At 44.0% G+C, this 26,319-nt stretch overlaps 1 protein-coding gene across 2 annotated transcripts in view; it reads right to left on the bottom strand.

The window, feature by feature from the left end:
- Positions 1-2,485: 2,485 nt before the first annotated feature.
- Positions 2,486-26,319, bottom strand: part of PRCP (prolylcarboxypeptidase) — a 29,849-nt gene continuing 6,015 nt past the window's right edge. The window contains exons 1-9 of one of the 2 annotated variants that reach the window (XM_061343781.1): positions 15,291-15,469; positions 14,179-14,319; positions 12,975-13,076; positions 12,468-12,649; positions 11,613-11,770; positions 10,103-10,275; positions 9,341-9,505; positions 8,988-9,175; positions 2,486-4,486 (exon numbers count right to left, since the gene is read on the bottom strand). In XM_061343781.1, the coding sequence (XP_061199765.1) occupies positions 4,282-4,486; positions 8,988-9,175; positions 9,341-9,505; positions 10,103-10,275; positions 11,613-11,770; positions 12,468-12,649; positions 12,975-13,076; positions 14,179-14,319; positions 15,291-15,308 (1,332 nt within the window). In that variant the 5' untranslated portion in view covers positions 15,309-15,469 and the 3' untranslated portion in view covers positions 2,486-4,281. Of the gene's footprint in view, positions 4,487-8,987; positions 9,176-9,340; positions 9,506-10,102; positions 10,276-11,612; positions 11,771-12,467; positions 12,650-12,974; positions 13,077-14,178; positions 14,320-15,290; positions 15,470-26,319 lie in introns of those variants that run through there. The other variant, XM_061343780.1, reaches the window with a different exon arrangement.

Below are 26,319 nucleotides of genomic sequence, written 5' to 3'. Positions count from 1 at the left end.
CATCTGAGCACGGCTGTGTTCACCCCTGCAATTCACCCTACAATAACGTGTCTGCAGCTCCAAACCTTTCCAAAGGATGGATCTGGAAACCTCTGGAATAATCCCCCAAAGCTGTGGGGTCCACGTGGGAAGGGCTGCTCACCCAACACGGGGTCCTGTCACCCCAGTAAGTGCGAGCAGCTTCCCTGGTGCTCAGAAAGGAGAAAGCGGTGCTGTATTTCACATGGTGGGGACCACGGTTTTTGCAGGAGGGCAAGAGGAGAAGCCTCTATTCAGGGGGCAGTCAAAAGGAGCAGAGGGTGCTCGGCCGCCTGCCGGAATTGGCCCTGTATTGGTTACACCCCCAGCTATTGGAGGAAAAACTTGGCCTCTCACAGCTCTCTGCCTCTCTCCTGTGCCTTTGTATTCCCTGGAAGGTGAAGCATAAGGGTATAAAGAGCTGCAAACAAGTTCCTACCTCTGGAGACCAGGCATTTACTCTAAGAAAGAAAGCCCAATTGCTTCCCAGAGCATTGTCCACCCACATTAGAGAAAGGATTAAGCAGATACATTCAGCTATTCTAACAGATTTTCTTTAAACCTTGAATGCGCCTCTCACACTCGGTAAGATAATCACATTAGTTTTGTCATTAAAAGATCCCCTTTATAGAAAGTACCTAAACCGCTTAAACCACCCAGAGAGGTCGCATACATTAGAAAACAACAAGACAAACGGAAGGGATTTGCTATTCCCAGTGTTTCGCTGCCCCTACTTTCCAAAGTGGGGATTGAACCAAAAGGGTTTGCAAAGCACCAGCGGAGGGGAAAGCCCCTGAGAGCAGCAACACCCCCCTGGGAGACTGCGCTGCCCACAGAGGGAACACATGGATACGGCCCTGGGGACAAGGAGGGGGATTTAGGGTAGATCTAAGGAAGATGCTCTTCATTATGAGGGTGCTGAGGTGCTGGCACAGGGTGCCCAGAGAAGCTGTGGCTGCCCCATCCCTGGCAGTGTTCAAGGCCAGGTTGGACACAGGGGCTTGGAGCAACCTGCTCTAGTGGAAGGTGTCCCTGCCTGTGGCAGGGGGTTGGAACTGGATGAGCTTTAAGTTCCCTTCCAACCCAAACCAGTCTGGGATAAACTTGCTCCTCACCCAAGCTAAACCTCTGAAGTGAGAGCTGCCAAGCAAGTGCAGGCTCGCCTGTACTGCATGCACCATGTGTAACCTGGGGATTTCCTCAACTCTTTTTCCTCCCATTCCCTCAGAATCAAGCACAAACCAGACAATGTTATTTGCAGAACTCCAAGCCTGCCAAGGGATACAAATCCATGTCCTTGCAAAACAGAATCCAGTGCCAGTAACTCGCATTTCATTATCTGAATGCATCTTTATTGGTACAAACTGCAGACGCACCAGTAAGATTCATGCTTTGAGGAATCATTCTTTTTCCTTCTGCATTTTCCCTAGTGATGAATTCCCCATGTGTCCAATCACTTACGACAGATGGCAAGGACATACTAGGTGATCTTAAGATCCTTTCCAACCTTAACTATTCCATGACACCTAAATCTGAGATGAAGTATGGCCCATTATCACACACCTGGAAGGGGAAATCAGCCACTCCCCATGGCCCAGTGTGTTCCCACCTGCATGAAACAAGCAGGAGAGCTAGGATTTAGGTGAGGTAGCCAAACACCACAGAAAGTCCCACAGTAGCACAGAGATGTGTACACAGGGTTTAAGTTAATTCTGAAAGCTTAAGATAAATAAGACCTGAAGTTTCAACTACTCGACTTGAGGGGAAAGAAGAAAAGGGAAGAGCAGTTAAACATAACAGAAAGCCAGTCACCTGATTGCTAAGCTGGTCCAAGCAGTAAGAACCTGATCCAAAACACATTTGAATCAGTCTCACAGACATAAACTGAATGGAACAGTAGGATTTTTAACAATAAACAAACAGAAAGCCCCAAATGAAACCCCACTAAACAACTTGGGGCTTTAAATGTTATTTCTCACAGCTTCAAATTGCATGGTTTTATTAAAGGCAATTTTTTTCTCCTTATGGAAGGAGTGAAAAAAGAGAGGAGAGAGGAAAGTTTAAGTGACTTTGATTAAAACAAGAGAGAGTTCTCCAAATGACAGAGAAGCTGCTGTTGCCTCAAGGCAGTAAGTTAGGCAGCAGGGGAGAGGGGAAGAGACAAGCTGATCCACAATATACAGTAGCTTGGACCATTTGCAGCCCAGGGCATGATTATCCCTACATCTTTCCCCATACAACACGGAAATATTCATCCCAGAACTTGCAGTAACACCCCCAGCAATCAGTGGGAGCAGTGGAACCAGGCTCTTGCTTGCTCAGTTAAGCCATTTGTGATCCCCAAACTTACATGTACTGTTGGAGGTTCCATTCCTTGCCCTGCAATGAACCAGGACATCACCACACAGCAGTTACCACCTCGGATGATACAATGGTACTTCTAAAAACTCAACTGTAACCCCCTTGATTAAGAAAAAGGTATTTTTTATTGGTTTAAAGAAAAAAATTCAAGCCACCATGTTGTTACAAAGTACAAATGTGAGAGATTGGGGCACATTTCCAGCAGAGAACCAAGAATTGGAACCATGGGAAAAGGGATTACCAACAGCTTTCAGTCAGCAGGCAACTTCTGCATAACCCCTATCTCCCTGTAGTTCCTTTCTGCTCTTTTTCTCCATAGTAATTACCTTGCTCAAGAGGATGAGAGATGCTGACTGTAGAACACAAGACAAGGGAATGCCAGGAACTCAGTTGGAAAGAAGATGCACAGGAGGGTTTTAAAAGGTAAAACTTCAGTGTTGGGTTCGCTTTGTCCCCAGAGGATGGGAAAAGGCTGGAAACAGAAAAGGCCACGTGGTGTCTTAAGAAAACACTCAACTATCAGGCATATCAAAGCTGAGAGAACTTTTCCATAGAACTGGAATTTTAAGAGCATGGGGACAAGAAGCCTTGCCTCAGCCTTTTTGAAACAGAGTTGCCCTTTAAGCTTCAAAGACTCCTTTCTGTAGAAGGGCTTCAGTGTGAATGAAGCCAAAGCTGGAAGGCAAGAGGACTGCCCCAGCCATTTATTAATGTCACAGATGCTGTCCCACGAATCAGGGCAGTTTGGAAGCTGTACAGGAGGAGCAGTGCACCTGGCTGGGTGAGCTCAGCATCAGCCTCCGCGCTGCTCCAAGGGGAAAGCTGCGCTCCGAGCTTTCAACAGTTTGTCCTGCAAACAATTTTTGTTTAGAAAGGCTTTTATTGAGGAGCCATCAGCAAACAGATCATGCAGAATGTGAACAATGCACAAAGTAGGGGGGAGGGAAGAACCCACACAAGGCACAGCCCCTATTATTTGTCACTTCATAAGATGTAGCCAGCACAAGTGTCACGTTTGCTCAAGAGAATAGCTTCGAAAGCTTCCTGGCTTGAAAGAACTAAGTGCTTGTGGGACACACACACACACACACACGAGATACCCAGGGTTTTCTTTGGCAACCATCATCACAGTGGCAGATATTTTGGAATTGGGACAAACAAGCAAAAGCAGGAACAAAACGCTGCTGCAGATTGTGCACGCTCAGCCAGTTATCAGCAGAGGGAGTCTGGGCCCAGCCCTGACCATTTGGTACAGCACAGAATGGAAAAGCCACCTGAGGCAGCTTTGACTAATAAGCTGCCAGAAAACTAAGGAAAAAGGAAATATTTACTTCTTTTCCAGTGTTGATTCCCAAGGGAAAGGACTGTTTGGTTTCTTTACAAACAGCATGGCCAGTTTCCCAATGCCTTCCCTACCAAGCATCACATTAAGATGTGATTTCTGCTCCCCATTATCACCCTGCCCCTGATGGTTTACAGCAGCTGAAGATGCCTGAAATCCAGTGCCACTGAAGGCAGCAGGAGTTTCATCATCAACAGCACTGCCATTTAAATCAGCTGTATATACCAGCAGCCAGGACAACCACCTAGCACAGTGAGGAAGGCATCAACCCTAGAACAAGAGCTCTTTACTTCATGGTAAAGTACAGCATTTGAGAAGAGCAGAAGAGGAAAGCAAGCCAGAGCAGGCAGCTCAACCCATGCACTTTGACTGAAATTTGTTATCCGAGAATGCTCTCCATCCATCTGCTGCCTGCTCCTCATGGGCACAAGCAATGGTTAGTACTGTAACACAGGTGAGGAAGCAGGAGTGAAATGTTCAAATGACCATGTGATAGGGCCTGGCCCTACTCCCAGCAAAGCCAGCGGAGGTTCAGTGGCCACAGTTGCTGCAGCACCACTTCAGTGGCTGTGCCTGGCCTCTTTAATCCACTGCTTCATGTAACAGATTTCCAAGGCTCGAGCTTGCTGCACTGATTTAGGGTCCAAAGGGTTGAGGCTGCGCAGGTCCAGGTGATGGGCTCCATCAGGGATCACAATTGCTACGAGGGAATCACTGATGTTTTGGGTCACCCCACCTGCAGACCATGGGTCCAGGCCACCGTTGCTGTAAGGGAAGAACATCTCATTAGGGTACATCCACACAGAAGTCAACTCGCAACCAGCTTTCACAGGATCACAGAACAGTTTGGGTTGGAAGGGACCTTAAAGCTCCTCCAGCTCCAACGCCCTGCCATGGGCAGGGACACCTTCCACTAGAGCAGGTTGCTCCAAGGCCCTGTGTCCAACCTGGCCTTGAACACTGCCAGGGATGAGGCAGCCAGAGCTTCTCTGGGCACCCTGTGCCAGCGCCTCAGCACCCTCACAGGGGAGATAACCCTCGCAGTAAAAAATGTTTTGCATATGTGCTAACAGAAACAGACCTCAGCCTTGCCTCAGTGTCTTGTGCCCACCCCTCTGCTGAGAGGATCCTTGCTGACAGAGGTGTGAGCTACTGCAGTTTAAGCAGGGCTATGTGCCTGTCATTACCTGCTTGCTCAGATACAATAGTGCCACAGTCTCTGGCTGCCACCTGCCTTTGTCATAAAAGGGTCAGGTCCCCTGTACCAACACATGTGCAAATTCCCAAACCAAATCACTTTGCTTCCCTTCGTCAGTCTGCCATAAACTAACAACCAACCCTTTAGAGCTGGATTTTCAGGAAGTTCCAACTTCTGCTGTCTCAGCTGGGTGCCCACCTGGTTCTGCAGAGAAACCCTTGGACCTGTTAGTCATAGAATACTTAGGGTTGGAAAGGACCTTAAGATCATCTAGTTCCAACCCCCATACCATGGGCAGGGACACCTCACACTAAACCATGCCACCCAAGGCTCTGCCCAACTGGCCTTGAACACCACTAGTCCCCTTATTTCTAACAACCACCATATTAGAATAAAGCTTTTATCCCTCAAGAAATCATCTAAACTGACTCTGTGCGACAGGACAAGTTGATGCAATTTACTCCCCCCTCCTCCCTCACATCAAATCACTGAAGGGATTTCTTGCACTGTGAATCTGGCTCCAAAACATGCCTGGTTCACAGAGCAAGCCAATGGCTGAACTAGGGTGAGAGGTCTGCATCTCATCTGTAGCGTTGGGCTTACTGTATTTTCCTTTATCACAATGTTCTTCCCACAAGTGGTCCATCTTTCTGCACAAAAGAATCAACATCCATGTACTTACGGAACTTTGCAGATCTAGATTTGCTCCTTACTTAATTACACTGGACCTGCTCACTAAAGGAAACACTAGAAATGGGCTATAGTATGGCAGTGTAAATTTCTAGGAGGATCCTAAAACATCCTTGGGCCTTAAGAGATAAGCAGCAACAAAAATACCACAATGGCAGCACCACAAAACAACAGAAAGAAATAATGAGTAAAAAAAGAGTTTTGTAGAAATAACAGAGTACAAGGCTGATGAGGGCTGAACTCATACTTTGTTTCATCATTAAACCCCCTCCAAGTATCTCTGTAGTCCTTTGTTTTCAGTGATTCGCAATATGATTTAGAAAAGAAACATTTTGTATCTGCAGAACAAAAAGCATCCAGAGCTGCCCAAAGCAAAAAGCATTGGATTTAAAAGGTTGCCTGAATCAGCAGAGCACCCTGGCAACAGTGGGATGAGTTGCTGAGAGACCCAAGACGTACATTAGCTTGGATCTTTTGGTCCCAATCATGTGGAAAGAAAGCATGGCACAAGAAAACAACCCTGGCTCTGGGTTTTCTGGGAGCTTGTGGCTGCATCCTCTGCAGCTGCTGCCAAGTGACGGCACCAGAGGCACTGACGCAGGTTGGGAAGTGGTACTTGCTGAGAGGAGGGCTCGTTATGAAATAACCTTAAGCCATAACAGTTACACAGAGTAAGATGATTCAGTACCAGCTGGAATAGATTAATTGTGTTAAACTAAGCATAACACATAAGTACTCAGTTGTCCATCTTACAGGACAGGAGTTTCCCCAATATAAACAGAAGTAATAGAAGAGAATAAAGAAGTCAGCCACTCCTTTCCAGCAGCGGCAATCTCTGCTTCGGAAACTAATGCACACTAGTCCTGTGTTCTACTCCTAGTATTGCCCTGACATTGTAAATAGGGTCCTGCCTATCCCACAGCAAAATGTTCCCTTTCCTATCATCTCCTCAGAGCCTCCTCAGCCCTCCAGCCTGGTGTGTAAAACCTCTCCTTGTTCTGGGCAATCACAGCAGCACTGTCCGTGCATCCTTTTTTAACATGCCCACTCTCACAACTGACAAGTTTCCTTTGATTAACATTTTCCCTCTCACCTTTTCTCTTCAGCCAGGCACTGTTCTGTCTTCTTTTCCTCCATTCCCTTCTCTTATGCTAACAATCCCCTCTTCTGCACATAGCTCCAGTACCTCTCAAAACAGAACCTTCACTTGATGCCTCTCCCCTGCCAGTGCAGAACTAGGCGAGTGCCCTAACTTTGAAACATGCAGCCTAGCTGTGATCCATCCAGACTGAAAACCACCAGTTTTTACACTGTGCACACCAAATTCTGTGCTGTCTGATATACCCTGGGCTGACTCTGACTACCATAATATGTTGGTGACAAGACTACCAACTGCTCTCTGCCACCACCTGCATGAACAGTGTTAAAATGCCATTTCCACCGTGCAGCATTTCCACACCAAGAACACAGTGTATTCCAATAAGAGTGGAAATTGCTGGAAGAGAAAGGGCAAAACAGGTTCTGAAAACCCCAATTCCCTCAAACCAGTGTTTATTATAAAGTTGTGCTGCCCAGGACAGGGAAGTAGTATCTGCTTACAGCTAAGTAACCACTCACGCACCACATACCTCCAAGAAGGGAGATTCCTGCATTGATAGTGTACCATCCACCAGTGTGAATCTGCACAGTGATGCACTGCTCACAGAGGGAGAGGCAACACCACCAGTTTAAGCATCCTGGATAAATCCATCCTACCCTGGTTCGCTTCAGAAGGAGTGTTTTTCCCCTCCCTGCACTAGAATGCTGTGCAAGTTGCCTGACACTTGAAGCTTTCACCCCACAGGGAGCTGCTTTCCCTGGTAAACATAGGGATGTTTTCTGGAACACACTCTGTAGTGATCAAGAATAAAAGGCTCTTATATAAATGTACAGTGTTGACAATGTATTTGTTTGAAGACAAACAACCCAGCTTTGTGTGTATAGCACTGCTCCATTCATTTGATTGCTTTCAAGCTTTTCTCATTTCAAGCTCCTTCAGCTGGCATAAATTCTTAAACACTTATTTAGATTTGTTTGCTTGTCCATCGCTTACAAAGCGGGTTTCTACTGTACAGAGAGCTGGGAGGGCTTGGAAATAAGAACACCCTGCAGGAAATAAGTTAAACCAACAATTTTATTTCATTATTAAAAAGTTCTCCAAAAAAGGGTGGAATTTCTCACTCTGAAGCAGATATCCTGCTGGGAGAGAAACAGCAAGAGGCAAACAAGAAGAAAGCCACAGGCCTTTGGAGCCAAACAGACCAAAGCTAACAGCTGAAATCCAGAGCATAATCCCCAGTTCAAGTAAGGACTTTCTGCTTTTAAAATACACACCTATCTATCTACCAGGTCCAACTGACTGATTCTAGTTTAAAGAAATGCAGGGTTTGTTTCTTAAAAGGCCTTGCACAGTTTTAGCCACAATATAAAGGAATACACACACACACATATATATATATATCTGCAGGAGCTGCCCACAGTGGGGAATCAGCACAGCCAGTCAGAATCCTGAAGCACAGGCTTCAATAGGTTTACTAAACACCTCCTTTCCATCCAACACCCTCACCAACAGCCAGTACTTAGCTTAGCTCTGTATCACCTCACAGCAGAAGTACAGCTACACGAACCTCCCTTTAAAGAAAGTACAGTTTAACCTTAAAAATAAGGACGGCTGAAGTGAAGCTGAGTGGAAAGCAATCAGCATGCGCTTGACTGAAACACTTCTTTCACTTTTTGTCCCAATACAAATGTGTTTCAGACAAACTTTTGTATTAGCAATATGCCTGTCTAGAATGGAAACATCTCTTTGCCTGAAACTTGCCAAATTACCACTAAATAAAAGGGCAATTGGCAGTAACAGGAGAGCTCCCCAAGTTACTTCCCACTCTTTTCTGTATCAAAGGGAAAAAGGAATGTCACGTCAGCGCCTCTGCAAGGCTATCACCCAGAGCAACAATTTCAGTGACTGAGATGCTGTGTTACAGCCAGAGCTTTTTTAGACTTTCTTTTTATGTCAAAGAGACAGTGCTTTGGCTTCAGAAAAGCTAGAGGGATTTACCAGCATGGGAACCCTGGACTTTGGCCACAAGATAAGGATTCCATATGGGAAGAACAACAGCTGGAAGCATCCCAACCCAGACTTTTCTTTTAGAGTCACAGTGACAGAACTGTTGGCTTCCTTGGCCACTAAAGATTGACCATATTAGTTTCAAGAGCAACACAAAGCATGCCCATCTTTCAATCAGCTGGAAACAGATCTTTTTGTTACTTAGTGCAGGCTCTCTGCACTGACAACACTAACTGGTGGAAGGCTCCACTTGAAGCTGAAACAAGGCTCACCTGAAGATGATGTTGCTGTGTGAACTGATGTTTTTCCCTCCATACATAGACAGAATCCAAGAGGGGCGAGGCCTCACTCTCCACAGCCTGTAACACTCTTCTGAAAGTACATCAAAATCCCATTTCTGAGGCTCAAACATGTCATTGACACCATCTGTGCACATGGGCATCACCATCTCAGTGCAAGCCTGAAAGAACAAGCAGGGCAACAAGATGTATTCCCAGGAGGCTGTCAGTGCTTCAATAAAAAACAGCTCAAATGGCATTTGACAGCTGCATGACTTGTCGATTCTCATCAGCTCCACCTCAAAAAAACTCACTGGGTTGCTATTTAGAAAGGACAGAGTGCATACCTGATAGTACCAACCCATCTGGCCCAGATTCTTTGTTGCAGTCTCAGACATATCTAAGCATGAGACTCCTCCTGAGTAATTGTAGTACAAATTTACTGCCTGGAAAATGTTCTGCAGCAACGACTTGTCAGGGAGACTGGGCTCCTTCAAGAACTTGCAGACTTCCTGAAACAGAGAAGGAGGAGTCTAGATCTATAAGAATGATAAATACATCATACCTGAGAGGGTATCAGTTACTTGTCAAAATACAGTCAGTCCACTTCCAGACAGCATCCTTCTATGCAATGATACACCCTGAGCATTATCATAAAAAGCAGTATCCATTTGCGTAGTGGATGTTACTATGAGGAACCCGAAACTCTACATTTCCTGATTAAAAACATTTATAAACAGTGCAAACTTAATACTTCATTCAGCAAGCTTTTCAATCCCTTTTCCATACTTGAAAATTGATCATAAAGTGTTTAGCTCTTCTGTAATAAAAGATAACACATGCAAATATATAACAAAGAAGCTCCATGTATAGACTGGGGTTGGAAGATGCACAGCTTGCATTGGCCAAGAAGCAAACTTACTATCCTTCCCTTCCCCTGTGTAATCTTTTCCATCATTTTCATTGTGGAAGCTGGGAAGTGGATCCCTCCCTTGTTCCCTACAGACAAGCACAGCTTCCACATTTTTCCATTCCAAGCAGGTTTTATGGTTTGAAGGGAATTAGTTAAACCAAATGGTTGATTCTACAAGACACTGATTCGCAATTACCTGTATAGGCCAAGCTGGCAGAGGCTGCAAGAAGTCAGCTTTGTAGGGGTAGTTCACCATAGCCAAATTTACCCATGTTTCACTCAGCCAGTTTTTCAGTAGAACAGCATCCTGGGGACTTTTTAATGGGCTGCACAACCGGAATGTGTTGGAAAGCCACTGTAAACCTGCATCTTTAATAAGAGATAAAAGAACAATTAGTGTATTGTTTCATTAACACACAGGTCAGTTGTGCTGCTGCTAAAAGCAAGTTTCACTTACAACTAATCTGGAGAAATTATTCAACATACATTCAAGCACAGCAGATCAGATTTTAGTCAGCATCTCTAACTGAAGAGAAAAATATCTGCATACTCCAGTGTATGGGCATGTTACAGCTTAGATAGCTACACAAAAAACCAAGGACTGACTTCACAGAATGGTTTGGGTTGGAAGGGACCCTAAAGATCAGATGGTTCCAAACTAGATGTGAATGCAATACAGAATTATAGAATCATTTGGGTTGGAGAAGAACCTTAAGTCCACCAGTTAACCCAGCATTGCCAACTCCACCACTAATGTATGTCCCAAGTACCACATCTACATGTCTTAAATACCTCCAGGGGTGGTGACTCCATCACTTTCCTGAGCAGCCTGTTCCAATGCTTGACAACTCTTTCAGAAAGGAAGTATTTCCTAATATCCAATCTGAACCTCCCCTGGTGTAACTTGAGGCCATTGCCTCTCATCTTATTGCTTGGTACTTAAGAGAGGACATCAACACCCACCTTGCTACAACCTCCTCTAAAGTAGCTATAGAATCATAGAATCATTTTAGGTTGGAAGAGACCCTTAAGAGATCAAGTCCAATGGAGTCCTGAGAACTGAATCATAGAATGGTTTTGGTTGGAAAGGACCTTAAGATCGTTCAGTTCCAACCCCCTGCTATGGGCAGGGACACCTCACACTAGACCATGTCGCCCAAGGCTGTCGAACTAGGCTTCGAACACTACCAGGGATGGAACACCCATAAGGATTTCAGTGATTTTCTACACCCAGTTGCCTCAGCTGGCATTTAAACTACTTTTTTTTAATAGAGTAACAACCACTTGGCTTGCTTTGCCGAGAAGGCATAGAAGCCTTGAGGTTCTGATCTGGAGTCAGCTGCTGTCAGACCTTAGGGATCTCTGGACCTGGATTCTGAATTGCACCAGGCCTGAATGAAGCTGTGATTCAACAAAGCAGACATTAAAGAGAAAATAAATTCATTTGGCATTTTCCAGTACTACAGAGTATAGTTTCAAAAAAACCCAATACATACACAGGTGAAAGCCATAACACAAGCCTGCTAAGTGTTCAAGGCCAAGCTGGAAGGGGCTTGGAGCAACCTGCTGTAGTGGAAGATGTCCCTGCCCATGGCAGGGGTTGGAACTGGATAATTTTAACCAATTCCAACCCAAATCATTCTGTGCTTCTACAACACAATCCTGAACATTACAACCCTTTGGAAACAGTACTGATGAGGTCTTACCTGTTAAGGAAAGGTTGTTAATGGCATTCCAGGAATTCCGGATGCTTTCTGCGCAGCCTGTCCCACTCCTTCTGAAATCATTGGTCACTATGCTGAAGTAAGTGCCACATGGAACCAAATCACCAAACTGCCAGATGGGGGCAGAGGCTGCCAGAGCTCTGCAAAGGGACATAAAGAGATCCTGAACCTCTGCAAATTGAGCTTCCACCCCCTGGTCAACACCCTCCCACAGCCAGGATCAAAGCAGCATCTGCAATTCAGCTTGGAACACTGAGTCCTAGGCAAACTAACTATAATGCTACAAAACTCTTCCATAGGCCTGCATGCAGAGGCTGTTCAAGACTGGGAGCCTTCAACACTAGTACAAAGGTACCAATAAATATATAATGCAGGAATTCAGTCTTGCTTCAGTATTTTTCATTCTCAGCTAGCAACTAGGTCTTTCTCAAAATGCATTGTGCAAACTCAACTGAAGAGAGCCTCTGCCCACAAAAATCTACTCTCCAGCAGACAAATGCAGGGGAATTGCTATTCCTGTTTTCCTAAGGGGAATTAAGGCATTGAAGAGATTAAAAACCAGGAATTTTGATGATTCTCCCCCCCCCAAAAAAATGGGCATAGTAGGTGTTAATAACTGTTTTAACAGATAGCTCTGAAAATATACACCATTCAGTACCCACTGACCTACAGTTGTCTTCATTAGTCAAACAGTGCCTCTTCCCAAACTCGAAATAACTTAATTCTTCCTCCCAAGTAGTGAAAAAAAATCAATGGTGCTTCACCCAGTGCTGCAGTATTTATAGCAGGGAAGTAACAAAAGCCTGCTCTGTGTTTTAGCAGGGTAAGTACACTCACCCAACTACCACATGGGGGTACTTCATCCTAAACCAGGCTGCAAGCATTCCTCCATAAGATCCTCCTATAGCTATGACAGGGCTGTACCGGGCTCCTGCAATAGTTGTCTTTAAGTACTCAATGAGTACTGCAAAGTCTGCCAGAGCTTGTTCTGATGTCAGGTAATTCAGATGCTTGGAATCCTGAGACAAAGCAAGCAGGTTATATACAGCACAGGAGCGATTCCCAGCAGCAGCCTTTGTATCCCCCACAGCAGGTGTAGAATTCCAAATCTGTTCCTGATAACAAATGGAATTTTCTTTGCAGGTCTTAAGTGCCTTAAAGTGCCAGGAGAACTCAGAATGATTTTTCTTTTTATCTTAGCATTGGTAGTTACAAAAATAGTTGTGTTCTTCTAGCACGTTTGAATCTTACTGGGGTAAACAGTCATTGCACAGGTAAAAATTACAATAGGCAGCATTATGTTTGCATAGAAAACATCTAAGGAAGACAAAAGACAACACTTACACTGAAAGACTCATTCCCAAATGGCAAAGATTCTCCATAGTATCTATGTTCAGCAAATACCAACATGGCATTAAATTCTTCAGCCACATCCCACATAAAACCCTGGTTGGAGGAAAAGAAGTACTGAAATAAGCTAAATCAATTCTTTTGAAAGTCTCTACTTTCAGTCTAGTGTATTCCAACTCTTATTCTTTGATTAGAAAGGCACCACTATCAAAATGTAATCATAAAGACAGAGTGCAATTTGGCTTTAAAGCATCACTGAAGTAAACCACACAAAACTGATATCCACCCAGAGACAGGGACACATACAAAGAAAATATGTGTATTTTAATACTGCAAAACATTAAACAGAATTGTTTTGTGAGTACACACAGGCCAGAACTCCTACGGCATGAGCCTAACCCATTGGAAATAAATACTCCAGGAGAAGAGCATGAATTTGAGTTAGGGCTACATTACAGAACACACCATCTGTTTGGCAGTAAACAATAACCTAGAGCATTGCAACACACTTATTTTCAACTCCTAACTAACTGCAACTTGTTATTACTTGTTGACAGCAGCTTGTTACACCAGTTATGGAAAGAGTCAGACAGAGACTGACTGCTGACAGAACAACACGTAAGCAGTCCCTGGTTGCTTTCAGCTCAGCACATGCCACCTCCTGTTGTGTTACTGGTACTTTGGCTTGAAGCAGAGAGAAATACCCACACACTCCATGCTGTATTTGTATCAGTCAGGGAAGTAAAAGCTTCCCAGGTCTTGTCAGAGAACAAGAATTCATTTATGTTTGATTTCCAGCCCCCTTCATTTCATTTCACATTTTTCTCATAGAGAACAACGCCCTAACAAAATATCCTTTTTTATGTGGGGACTCTAAAGTACTAGGATAGGTGGAATTTGGCCCAAATTTTTTACATTCTTAGCTTGGAGCATCTTATGTTTCTCTGTAAATGTTCTTCACTTACCCAGGAAGTTAATATGAGCACATCTCTTTGATTTTTATAGGCTTTTAACAGGACTCTGAACCCCCTAAAGCTTTCTGTGCTTTTGTTCAGCTTCTTCCACCTACAACCACCATAACCATTATAACAACCTCTTTAAATGATATTCTGACACTGTCACCTTGTTCTTCCTTATTTTTTCAGTATGCCACCACTGGACAGAAAGACCGTAATTCAAGAACCTATTTTCTACATACGGTATTGTTGCAAAACCAGGTGATGTCTCCTTCATTGCCTGTATAAAATAGTATTGGTCCATTGTCTCTCCTCCAGTACTGATCTGCTATTAGATACCGCTGCTGGAATGTAAGATCTTCATCAAATCCAAAGTGATCAACCTGTAATAACACAAAAAACAGGGTCAGAAAGCTGAGACTGCTCCTGGAGTCCACAGGAGGTGCTGACAGCCACTTTGCAGACAGAAAATAAAGACAAAAAGAAGTTCTACAGAGATAAAAATCATTAAGGCATTGAATTCATTTATATTTCTAATACATTAAAATTCTCCTGCTTTACAAAGAAAAGCAGCCAAAATTACAGGTGCCTGTGCTGAAGGAGAAATGCTATTTTCAGCCAGTAAAGACTAAATCCATGCCTTTTTCATAGCATCATACTTAACATAAGCTATCTTACACATACTTCGGCAATCAGATACATCTGCTGAAGGGTCACAAAGTATCTGATGTAACACAACTCTATCAACAAGTAAAGATAAATTGTCTTGCAATGTTTTGAGTCTTAGGAAAATCCCTTACTAGCCTTACTTATAAAAATACCCAAAGCAATGCAAACCAAACAAAAACCCCAACACCTCCTTCTCTCCCTCTTTAAATAGACTCCTGTTAAGAAGTGGATTTCCTGCTAGGAAGTTAGGATTTTTGTTTGATTATCATTATTATTATTATTATTATTATAAGACACACTAAGTCTCTGTAGCTCCTGTGCTAGTTCAAATACTTTTGTGGAAGGCTTCTCCTTCTCTCTTTGCATTTTCACTAATCCACATACCCTCCCCAGTTCTTTCCACTGCCTTACAAACACTGCAAGCCCATGCATAGTACCTAACCAAACCCCACAGCGTCAGCTTTATTCCCTCATCAGAAATTCCATTTCAGTTAAGGTCAGTTTGCACTGCTTTGTATGCACTATCCCCTTCTCTATGTGTGCATTCATACTGGAGAGTTTCAGTTGCTTTTACAAGCTAACTCCCTCCATGGGCATAAAAGCCTGAAAGACCCACACAGGCTTTTACTATAAAAACTAAACCAAAACATAAAACTAGTCCAGAAGAACTATCCTGTTTAGTTACCATGTATTCACAAATCATCACTACTTCTATTCAGCAGCTGAAGGTGAGCTGTAGCTTGCCAATCTGACTTGCCAGCACAGAGCATCATCTTTTCCTTCCAGTTTCCTGCTGGTGGTAACAGCCTGACATCTGCTGGCTGGAAGATCTCTGCTCACCCATTTGCCTTGACATCAACACCTGTGCTAAATCTCTCAGATGCTCCAGGAACCAGCTTTTGTAGATATTCTGAGAACATCTACAAGTAAGCATTAAAAACACGCACAAATTCCAGCACTAGCTGTTAGTGCAGTGCCAGTGTGCTGGGCTGCATCCCCAGAGCCTGAACAGCCTGAGAGAGGGAATTCTCTCCTCTGCTGCGCTCTCGTGAGACCCCACTGCAGTCCTGTGTCCATCTCGGGGGCAACAACAATAAGGAGGACATGGAGCTGTTGGAGCAAGTCCAGAGGAGGCCATGAAGATGCTGCAAGGGTTGGAGCAGCTCTGCTCTGGAGCCAGGCTGAGAGAGCTGGGCTGGGGCAGCCATAAGAAGAGATGGCTCCAAGGACACCTTAGAATAGGTCCCAGTGCCCAAAGCGGCTACAAGAAACCTGGAGAGGGGCTTTGGACAAGGGCCTGTAGGGACAGGACAAGGGGAATGGCTTTAACCTGCCAGAGCGGAGACTGAGATGAGCTCTTAGGCAGAAGCTCTTCCCTGTGAGGGTGCTGAGGCGCTGGCACAGGGTGCCCAGAGAAGCTGTGGCTGCCCCATCCCTGGCAGTGCTCAAGGCCAGGTTGGACACAGGGGCTTGGAGCAACCTGCTCTAGTGGAAGGTGTCCCTGCCCGTGGAACTTGATGGTCTTCCAACCCAAATCACTCTGTGATTCTATGATGACCCAACTGCTAGGCAGGTTCCTCCAACCAGCTCAGGAAAGCCTAACTCTCAACCTACAGGATCCAGTACTCCAAGCCATGTACTTATACTTGTTTTGGGTCAAAGGGAGCACAGGAACTTCAGAAACACAATCTGCTGTGATGTGTCATTTCCAAACTCCCACAGCTTACTCACTCTCAGGCTGAAGTGAGAGCAGTGTTGCAGCTCACTGCTAGCACAGCAGCAGGCACAGCCAAAGGTCCATGTACAGCCTTGACAGATAGAAGAGACAAGGTCTTCATCCTGAATAAGTTGATGTCAGTGACTGCTTCCACAACCAGATAAAACCTATTTATGTATGTTCCACAGTTTTGCTCAGTGGGACCATAGACTACTTACTAAGTATGTGATGATGTTCTCATACACGTATTTAAGGGCTCTGTCACTGAAAAATGCTGACAACACACGCTGGGCTTATTTGACCTTGACAACTCACCTGCTTCTTTTTGATCTGCAGTTATCAGCTGTAGTTTCACTGTCTACATCAGGCATAAGAGTTATTAGATGCAGAAAGGCAGAACAAGGTCAGCAACTGGAAGTCTTTGGTCGTAAGACCTTGCAACAGTTAAAGACAAGGGACTGGATAAGGCACCTCCAATAAAAACCATGGTACACTTTATACTCCAACACTATCAGAAGTACAGCTAATACATCTTCTGTTCCAGGTCTGCTTGTAAAGGGGAGAAGTTTCTTCCTATTTAACTTTCCTGGTTAGACTACTAGCCAGAGACAGGAAAAAACAGGCTCATGAATGAGTCCATAAAAGGCAGACAGGACGCATCTAAACTATGCATTTAGCTTTAAAACTTGATTCTGCAACCTTCCTGCCTGAAGCCACAGCCCCAGTTACAAGGCTACAAAAAGCATTTAACTCTCATGGACTACAATGATAGGTACCAAAACATTCTCAGTGCAGGCAGGTTTAATATGCAACAGACAAAACCCAAACATCCTATTCTATGATTATATGATACAATGGAAGGGGGAATATAAGGAGAAAAAAAAACCAGAGTAATTTAACAGATAAGCATCCTTTCGACACCAGGCTGAGTTTATTCAGTAGGGTATTGTGCACAGCAGACTCTAAAGCCCATCTTACTGCTCCTATTCCATAAAAGTTAGCAAGTTAGGATAGTACTATTCCAATAGGAATATATCTTTCCAATTGATAGTTAACTTTATATATAAATTTATATAGTTAGAGATATGATTTAACACAGTTTCCTTGTGGCGGGATGTCAATGTGCTCCCACAAAACAAACCCCAAATCACAATTCTCTATTGAGTCTGCCTCTTAATAGTGAGGGAGAGAAAAGTACAGGAATTTAAGTTTTCTTTGCCAGTTTTAGTAACCACACTGACCACAGTGGCAAGCTTCTCCATCTTCACCCTGAGTCACACTGTAGACTCACTCACTGCCATCTTCTTTCCCATTTCTCCCTCAAGATGTAAACTACTGATAGCTTCACGGCAGCTGAACTGCCTCTGTTCATCATATTCGTAACACAAACTACAAACCTGTATAAAACCCCAAGCAGCACAGACAGGTCCAGACTTCTCCAGAAGAGAAAGTCACGAGTATCTATTACTCAATGGAAGAGCAGGAACTCCTTTATTGCTAGACGATGAAGCTTCACAGCTTGTAGTGACTTGTCTTTGCAAGGGTAAAACACACAATATGACTGAAAAAAAAAGTCCCTGATGTGATGAAGCAGTCAGGGAAAGAGGGAGATGTCGACAACTGCTGGTCATTGCCAGGAAACTCAAGGATATTTTGAATCCAGAACATCAAAACACAGTTTTGGAGGTGTCCCAAGAAATATCTCCTCACAAGAGTAAAATCTGTTTGACAGTGTACTAAGTCAGAGCACATACAAAGCAAAGAAGCACAAGAATCAACACAAAGGTTTGGCTGCAGAAGGAAAGCTGCAGCTTAAGAACAGCAGATGGAGCTGCCGTATAGCCTGCAGGAGCACAAGGCCGAGTATGGCAGTATGGGGTTGGAACTAGGTGATGTTAAGGTCTTTTCCAACCCAAACCAGTCTGTGATTCAATGGGAGCTGCTGGTTCTCATTCAACAAGCGCTTCCCTTCACCATCCATTGTGGAACAGGTATACAAACAGATAATAAGCCCCTCAAAATGTCTAAAGTACATTTTACAACTTAAATCACCCGGGTATTTTTAGCTTTAAGTCAAATTTCATTCAAAAAATGAACCAGAAGATCTCTCTTCCACACTTACGCAAAGAAGTAAGAAACCAGCACTGACTTTTGCAACCAGACTTAATTAGAGCAGACCACAGTAACAAAAGAAAACAGCAGTTTAGTCCTCATTTATAATTCCTTACATGTTGGTTAGTAGTAACAATAGTACAGGTGTATGAGCATAGATGAGGTTTTTCTAATTACAATACTCATAATTACAGTTATTGCCAGGATGTCAGAAGGAAGTACAAGGTCCTGAGCAACCTAATGTGGTTTCGAAATGGATATAGCTTGGAGTGGGGGGTTGGACCAGATGACATATAAAGTTCCATTCCAAAAATAAACTATCCTAGGACTAATCCAAACCAGTTACACTGCTTAAAGTGTTAAGGTCCTGTAAACAGAAGTTTGGTTAGAAGAAGGTACAGGCATCAGCAGAAGAACAACAGCAATGTTTTACAAATGAAAGTATGATGTACATAAAATACTGACACAAAGAGTCATTCTATTACTAGTAAAGGAGTACTGAAAGTAATAAACTATGTCTAAGCTTAAAGGAGACAAGAAAGGGGCCTACAAGATATCTGGGATGTAGGGACAGGACAAAAGGGAATGGCTTTAACCTGCCCGAGGGGAGACTGAGATGAGCTCTTAGGCAGAAGCTCTTCCCTGTGAGGGTGCTGAGGCGCTGGCACAGGCTGCCCAGAGAAGCTGTGGCTGCCCCATCCCTAGCAGTGTTCAAGGCCAGGTTGGACACAGGGGCTTGGAGCAACCTGCTCTAGTGGAAGGGGTCCCTGCTGGATGAGCTTTAAGGTCCAATCCCATCCAAACCATGCTGTGATTCTATGAAGGTTTTGTCAGCTGTGGTAGGCAGGATGGAAATACTCTGGAGACCTACAGCTGTGAGACAAAGGTTGTTCAGTTCCATGTATAAAGATATTCATGAACCTTGTTTGATTAGAAAAAGGAACGACCCTGCAATTCCCTGCACATCTTTGGAGTTCAAAGACTCACAAAGCATTTGGGGAAAACACAGACATACACACAACAGATTGCTTAAGCAGCAGCCGGCTCCAGATGGGAAGACTGCAGCCACTACCCAAAGCATGGCTGCTGAGAACTGCTCTCAGAGTTGGGTTAAACAGGCAGAAGGCAGCATGAGACACTGCATCCAAAGGCTGAAGAGAGCTCCAGACTGAAGACACAGCTCAGCAGCTCTGATTCTTTAGCTCAGAGAAACTGTCTACCGTGAAGTGCAGCTCACCAGCTCAAGATTAGGAGCCTTCTCCAGACTGGTCCACTTACACCCACACTGTAACCCATTGTGCTGCCTTCTGCTGGGAACACATGGCACATTGCCTTGACTTTACCTTGTATATGCCATGTACTGTGCTTCTGTTGAGCTCAAAGATGACTTATCTCAGGATTGGTGTTTTTTTAATGTTTTTGTTCTTTTTGAAGCCCATTTAAAATAACACAAGCCACTCTGCCACACATCTTCCCTGGGGAGAAGACAGAAAAGGCACAACAGATGTTATTGTACAGATGTTAGCCTGCTTAATATACTCCTGGAAGTATTCAGGAACTATGGCAATCAGCAAAGTATAAAGACAAAACAGGACATGTGGCCTAAAACCCACTTCCTTCTCAGTAGCACCTTAAGGTCATTAGTGATTACAGAGATAGGACAGTAAACCCAAGTCTTTACCGAAATAGACTATAATTCACAGGGTAGCTTCTAACCAAAGCATTTCACATCATGAGAGGTGGTAAACCAGCTCCTGATGGTTTTATGCTTTTGAGTTTCTGGCAAGCCTCTCTGTCACACCTTGAATTTCAGTCCTCTACACAATAGTTTGATATTCCCAAACTTGGGTATTCCATGTGAAATCAAGCCAGGGGATTTTAAGAGTCATGCTCCACCCTCCACACACTCAGAGCTGTTTTGAGTGCTCATCCTGTCTGAATTATTTCCTGAGGACAGGCAGATACAGGATAGTCTGAGGATATCCTCCTGTGTGCACAGCAGCGTGGGCACCAGCCTCTTTGGGATTTCACTGATGCGTTGCTATTCCTGGTTTTACTCCTGACAGGCTGTGGAACTCCAGCCTACTTACTATTGCTTTTGCTTCCTCTTATAATCTTTGCTTCCTCCATGTAAATTGCAAGTCCATGAGGACAGGGACTATTGTTACAAGTTACCACTACACGTATGAAAGTCATAGAATCACAGAATGGTTTGGGTTGGAAAGGACCTTAAGATCATCCAGTTCCAACCCCCAGCCATGGGCAGGGACACCTCACTCTAGACCGTATCAACCCAAGTCTCTGTCCAACCTGGCCTTGAACACTGCCAGGGATGGAGCATTTACCATTTCTCAGGACAACCTGTTCAGCTCATAAAGGCCATTGCAGCAGTAAAGTACCACTAAAAATACCCCAAACTTGCACACTACCTATTGTCTTCATAGCAAGGGAGACAGAACCAGAAATGAAAGCTAAATAAAAATCAGTTTTAGAAACAGTCTCCCTCTCTGACACTCTTCTTGTTGCTTTGTTTCTTCCTATGACACATTTATGTGTATCACAGCCTGCCAGGACAGAGGCTTCATTTCACTGACAGCTGGTAAGATTCACCCAGTTTTTCTTCTGTATTAAATGTATTAAATGAGCAAAGACAAAGGAGAAAACCAAGGTTAGCTTTTGTTTATCTTTATCTTGTTTATCTTTTCCATTTTAAATGCAAGGAACAAGGTGTTTCCCTGCTTTCTACGCTGATACTGCACAAGGCACGGCAGAGACTGAAGATTAGCATAAGTCTGTCAGAATGCATAATCACAGGATGCTCTGTGGAAGAGCAGGAAGATGTAAACTGCACCTTCTCGCATCATGTTAACCCACTAACTTGAAAGTCCTATACATTAAGAAAACTGGAAGAGGTGGACTATACCATCGTGATCTTCCTTGCTCCCCATTAATTCAGAGGTTTTGGTCACTAGATTTGTCACTTCTAACAAAACATCCAGACATAACAATACCCATGGGTTTTGCCTGTTCATCGATTCCAACTTCTATTCTACTAGACATAGTCTAGAGCAATTGCTACCAGTTTTTCCTTGGCTGGAATTAGCTTTGAGCCAAACATGCTCCCCAAAACAAACAGATCCTTGCAATGAGGGAACTCTTACTGTGACTATGCCTTTGTGAACACACCAGCCTTCTACTAGAATTCAGCTTTGTGTATTTGACTTCTTTTATTCTGCAGAAACTCTGTTACCTGCCCTTGGGAGGTTACAACTGTTTAAGGAAGTCTGCTTTTAGCACACATTTATCACTTCAGTGATTAAAAGCACTGACAAGGAAAGCCTCAGACAGGAACTCTACCCCCCATCCTGAGTCACACAGTTTGGACAAGGCACTTGCAAAGACCAAAGGACATTTAAACAGCTCCAGGATATGCTGTAGGAAAGCACCAGCCTACTCAGGTCAGGCCCTGTCAGAAACAAACAGTACATGATGAAATGTTATTTTTATGTTGGAAGCCGAAGCAGCTAATGAGGAGAACATAAACAAACCGGTTTCAACTTCCACAAGCCATTAGTAGTTGTGTGCTGCAACTGAAACTCCAGATTCTGCTTACCATGCACAAATGAAGTCCATGAACACCATTTAGGCTTTACTGAGGTTGTGAAATCCTCCGGGAGTCACAGTGAAGATGCAGCTCCTTGTTCAACCCCCCCCCCCCATTTGAAGGGCATCTGAGATGTCCCACAGGCCCTCTTGACATTTTCTCTCTCTTTGAGTGCTGCAAAGCTCCAGCAGAAATGAATGAGTGATGAAGGCAGGAGATGGCAGGAATTGCTTTGATCAGCTTTACTGCTGACACTCCTTAACCACACTCTCCATTTTCCTGCCACTCTGTTTTCTCCAAGCAATGGAGATGCACGGAGCTGAGAAGTAACCAGCTACAAACTACTACAGTGATAAGTGGTATCAGAGTGATGCAATAAACATACCAAATATTCACATCACTGATGCTTCCATTCAAGGCATTACTGGCATGAAGAAATTCTTCCACTGGACAAGGGATGGGACAAGGCCTAGGAACAAACCAGTATTGCCTAAAGTGTGTTACCTCACAAGGGTGAAATAAGCATGAAGACGCACTACACCAGCAAAGGTACAATCACCCATGTGAAAGGTCTCTCAGAGCCTTAACAGGCAAAGGCCTGTCATGTTTTCCATCTGCCTTCCAGATTGAATTACAAATCCATCACATTTGGAGGATTAACTTCAGAGGAGAGGAAAAAACTGGACGTGAACCTTCAGTATGTCACAGGTTAAACAGTATTGAAACATTCTGGTTTTGCAGAGTGTCCTACAGTTCTGAGCAGGGCTAATTGTTCAGACCAAAGGCTTTCGAAAGCAAGTTTGATCTTCTCTGACCAAAATGGTTTTCATTTGGAAGGCTTCCTCAGTCTAACAAAGACATGAGGAAGAAAAGCATTTCAGATTCAAAGCAATATTTTGACAGTCAAATATTTAAAACATCTTCACCCCTGTCAAAAAACAGGGCTACAGCCTTCTACTTTACCACACATTTTTAAAGGATCAACTCAAGTTGCAATTGTTTTACTTTAGCTTTTCCAAGCTACAAAGCAATTTGCTCTGTTCTATCATTCTCCCAGCTTTAGTTCAATCACTGCTATTTATGGTTCATTCTCTACAGCTAATCCCTCCAGACAGGGGATCCAAGAGACCCACATAGTGATAGCAAGCAGGAAAACTGTCCTGTCATCCATATAGATATTCTTCTAATTAAAGACAAAACGGCAAAAGCTTGGGGCAATTTGTTTGTATTCAAAAGCACTGAATACCTCCATGAGGTCCAGTGCCAGGGATTTTACACATGCCACTGTGGATCAGTTATTTAATAGCCCCCAGTTCTGATGAGCACTGGGGAGGGAGGCATTTCGGAAAACAAAGTATTACAGCAGCAATTAATCATCCAGTCCTTATGCAATAGTGAAAATACCACCTAGCAACTGCTGCTTTGTGAGCTTGCAACAGCTCTGAGCACTGAAGAACAAGTGTCTGCTTGCAGGGCTAGAGGGCTTTAGGAGACAGCATGATAGGGAGACCAGCAGGGAAATAACATCCTCGACTCCTTATGTGTGAAAAGCTGTTCTACAGATTGTTCTACTTTACAGTAGAAACATCCATGTCTCTTGTCACAACCATTCCAACAGTTCTTCAGTGGCTGAAAAGCTCTAGCAAACACAGATAAATGGTGGGTCTTTATACCAGCACCCAGAATGAGACACATCACAGACGTTCTCATAGCAAAGCAACTGTTTTCTCATCTCAATAGATTGTTCTATTCCCATTTTCCCTTTCCACTGAAAAACAGGCAAGAGTATTTTGTTATGTACTGCCCTGTTCAGAAAAGGCTCTGAACAACTCCACAGACATTACTAAAAGCCATTTGCCATCACCTTGCGGGACAGGAGCTCCTGCTCAGGAGTTGAAGGAAGTCTACATTCCCCTCTAGCAGCAGTGCCTTGTATGGCCATGTATCATTGTATAGTAAGCACTATGGCAAAGCCAGCACTTCCAGCATACCAGGATGTGTTTCTGAGCAGCTTCTGCAGAAGATTCTGCTTTAAGGAGTCACGCAGTGGAGCAAAGCAAGCTGCTGCTTTGAAGTATAAATGAAATGGTGTGTTAACGCTAGTTCTGCTTTCACCCACTTCCTCTAGTCCAGTCTGGCCTCAGTTCAAGCCCTGCTGAAGTCAAAGGGACTGATGCCCATCACTTTCTGTTCTTTGAAAGGAAGTTCCTGCATGGAAATTACCATCTAAGGCTACCTCTGACTAGTCCCCTCATACATGCTTTTTAGAAAGGTTTTTTTGCTCTCAGTGCAAGAAAACTTACTCCCTTTGGAAGCAAAATAAACTAGGAATGAGAGGCACCATCAAGTGTCTGTATCATCAGTCAGAGGGAGAAGCTAGTGCACAGGATCATAGCTCCCTGCATGCTTGCATCCCATACAGGTCTTTCAGCAAACCCTCTCCTCTTTGGGAGACATAATTCTCAGATATTGCTCTATAAAAAGCTCTTCAAGATAATCTTCACCTAACTACTCTCACTTTAAGCTGACACAAGGGTAAGCTTGTACATAAGCCCTGTATGTTGGCTGTAGAAGTGAATCATAGAATGGTTTGGATTGAATGAACCTTAAGATCATCCAGTTCCATCCCCTTGCCATGGGTAGGGACACCTCACACTAAACCATGTCACCCAAGGCTCTGTCCATCCTGGCCTTGAACACTGCCAGGGATGGAGCATTCACCACTTCTTTGGGCAGCCCATTCCAGTGCCTCACCACCCTCACAGTAAAGAACTTCTTCCTGATATCTAACCTAAATCTCCCCTAAGTTTAAACCCGCTACAGTCCCTGACAAAGAGTACCTCTCCAGTATCCTTGTAGGCCCCCTTCAGATATGGAGAAAGCCATTATGTCAATTTGAAGATAGAAACAACAGCCCAAAAGGATCAGAAGTTTTGTTCTTTGCTCATTATCTGTGTTTAGAGAACAGCAGGCCCACACAGCACAACTGACAGTACCAATGACACTTGGCAGTAGCACTGTCACAGTGCTGAGTATCAGAGAATAGTCCCTGCACACTTGGGCTGAACTAAAGCATAGGAGATAGCAACTAAAAATGTAAATGAAATAGAATTATCTCCCTACACCACAGGCAGGGAGGATGGTAGGTACTGACTGTGCTAAGAAATGCAATTCCCATTGTTCTGTCCATATTTCATTCTCTGAATTCACATGTCTCGAAAACAAAGAAATGAACCATTTTGCAGGTATATGGAAGACAACCGAGTACAGCCCCTTTAAATGCCTGACAAGTTTCACTGCTTTAGGCACAAAATCTAAATATTCCAGGAGGCATGAAATAAAGACAAGGTATTTCTTCAATTTTTAAAGATTTAAGGTGAAATAATCAAGTGTGACCTCCTGGCTCTCACCAATTTAGCATAATGTTATACATTATCAGCACAGCGTACAACTTCTTATGCTGTTGGCTGGCCTTGATCTCCTCAAAGTCAGATGAAGAACCCAATACAGAACACACTAGCATGAAATTCTGTGTTGAGTTTCATTTTCTTTCCACACCACCACCCTCAAAAAGATTAGTTCAGATCTAAGACTTTGATTCATAGACTCATAAAATGGTTTGGATCGGAAAGGACCTTCAGATCATCCAGTTCCAACCCCCTGCCACGGACCATGCCACCCAAGGCTCTGTCCAGCCTGGCCTTAAACAATGTCAGGGATGGAACAGCCACAGCTTCTCTGAGCAACCTGTGCCATCACCTCACCAGCCTCACAGGGAAGGACTTCATTATATCTAACCTGAAAGTCTTCTGTTCAAGTTTAAACCCATTCCCCCTTGTCCTATCACTACAGTCCCTAATGAAGAGTCCCTCCTCAGCATCCCTGTAGCCCTCTTCAGATACTGGAAGGCTGCTATGAAGTCTCCACACAGCCTTGTCTTCTCCAGGCTGAACAGCCCCAACTTTCTCAGCCTATATTCATATGGGAGGTGCTCCAACACCCGACTGTCCTTGTGGCCTCCTCTGGACTTGTTCCAACAGTTCCATGTCCTTGTGTTGAGAACATCTGAACTGCACACAGTGCTCCAAGTGGGGTCTCACAAGAGCAGAGTAGAAGGGCAGGATCATCTCCTTTGACCTGCTGGTCATGCTCTAGTTTTGAATCAGCCCACAGCCCATCAGAAGCTCATGAGCATTTGGTAGAAGTCCAAATAACTTCAATGAAGTTAACAGGATTTATCTCATCCAACGCAGCTTGCAAACAGCCTGCTACTTCAGCCAT

Source organism: Neopsephotus bourkii, unplaced genomic scaffold, assembly GCF_033783945.1.
Source record: "Neopsephotus bourkii isolate Nb327-2 ecotype Australia unplaced genomic scaffold, CSIRO-AGI_Nbou_v1 NB_1825, whole genome shotgun sequence".
NCBI lineage: Eukaryota > Metazoa > Chordata > Aves > Psittaciformes > Psittacidae > Neopsephotus > Neopsephotus bourkii.
This window is presented reverse-complemented; position numbering and strand designations above follow the sequence as displayed.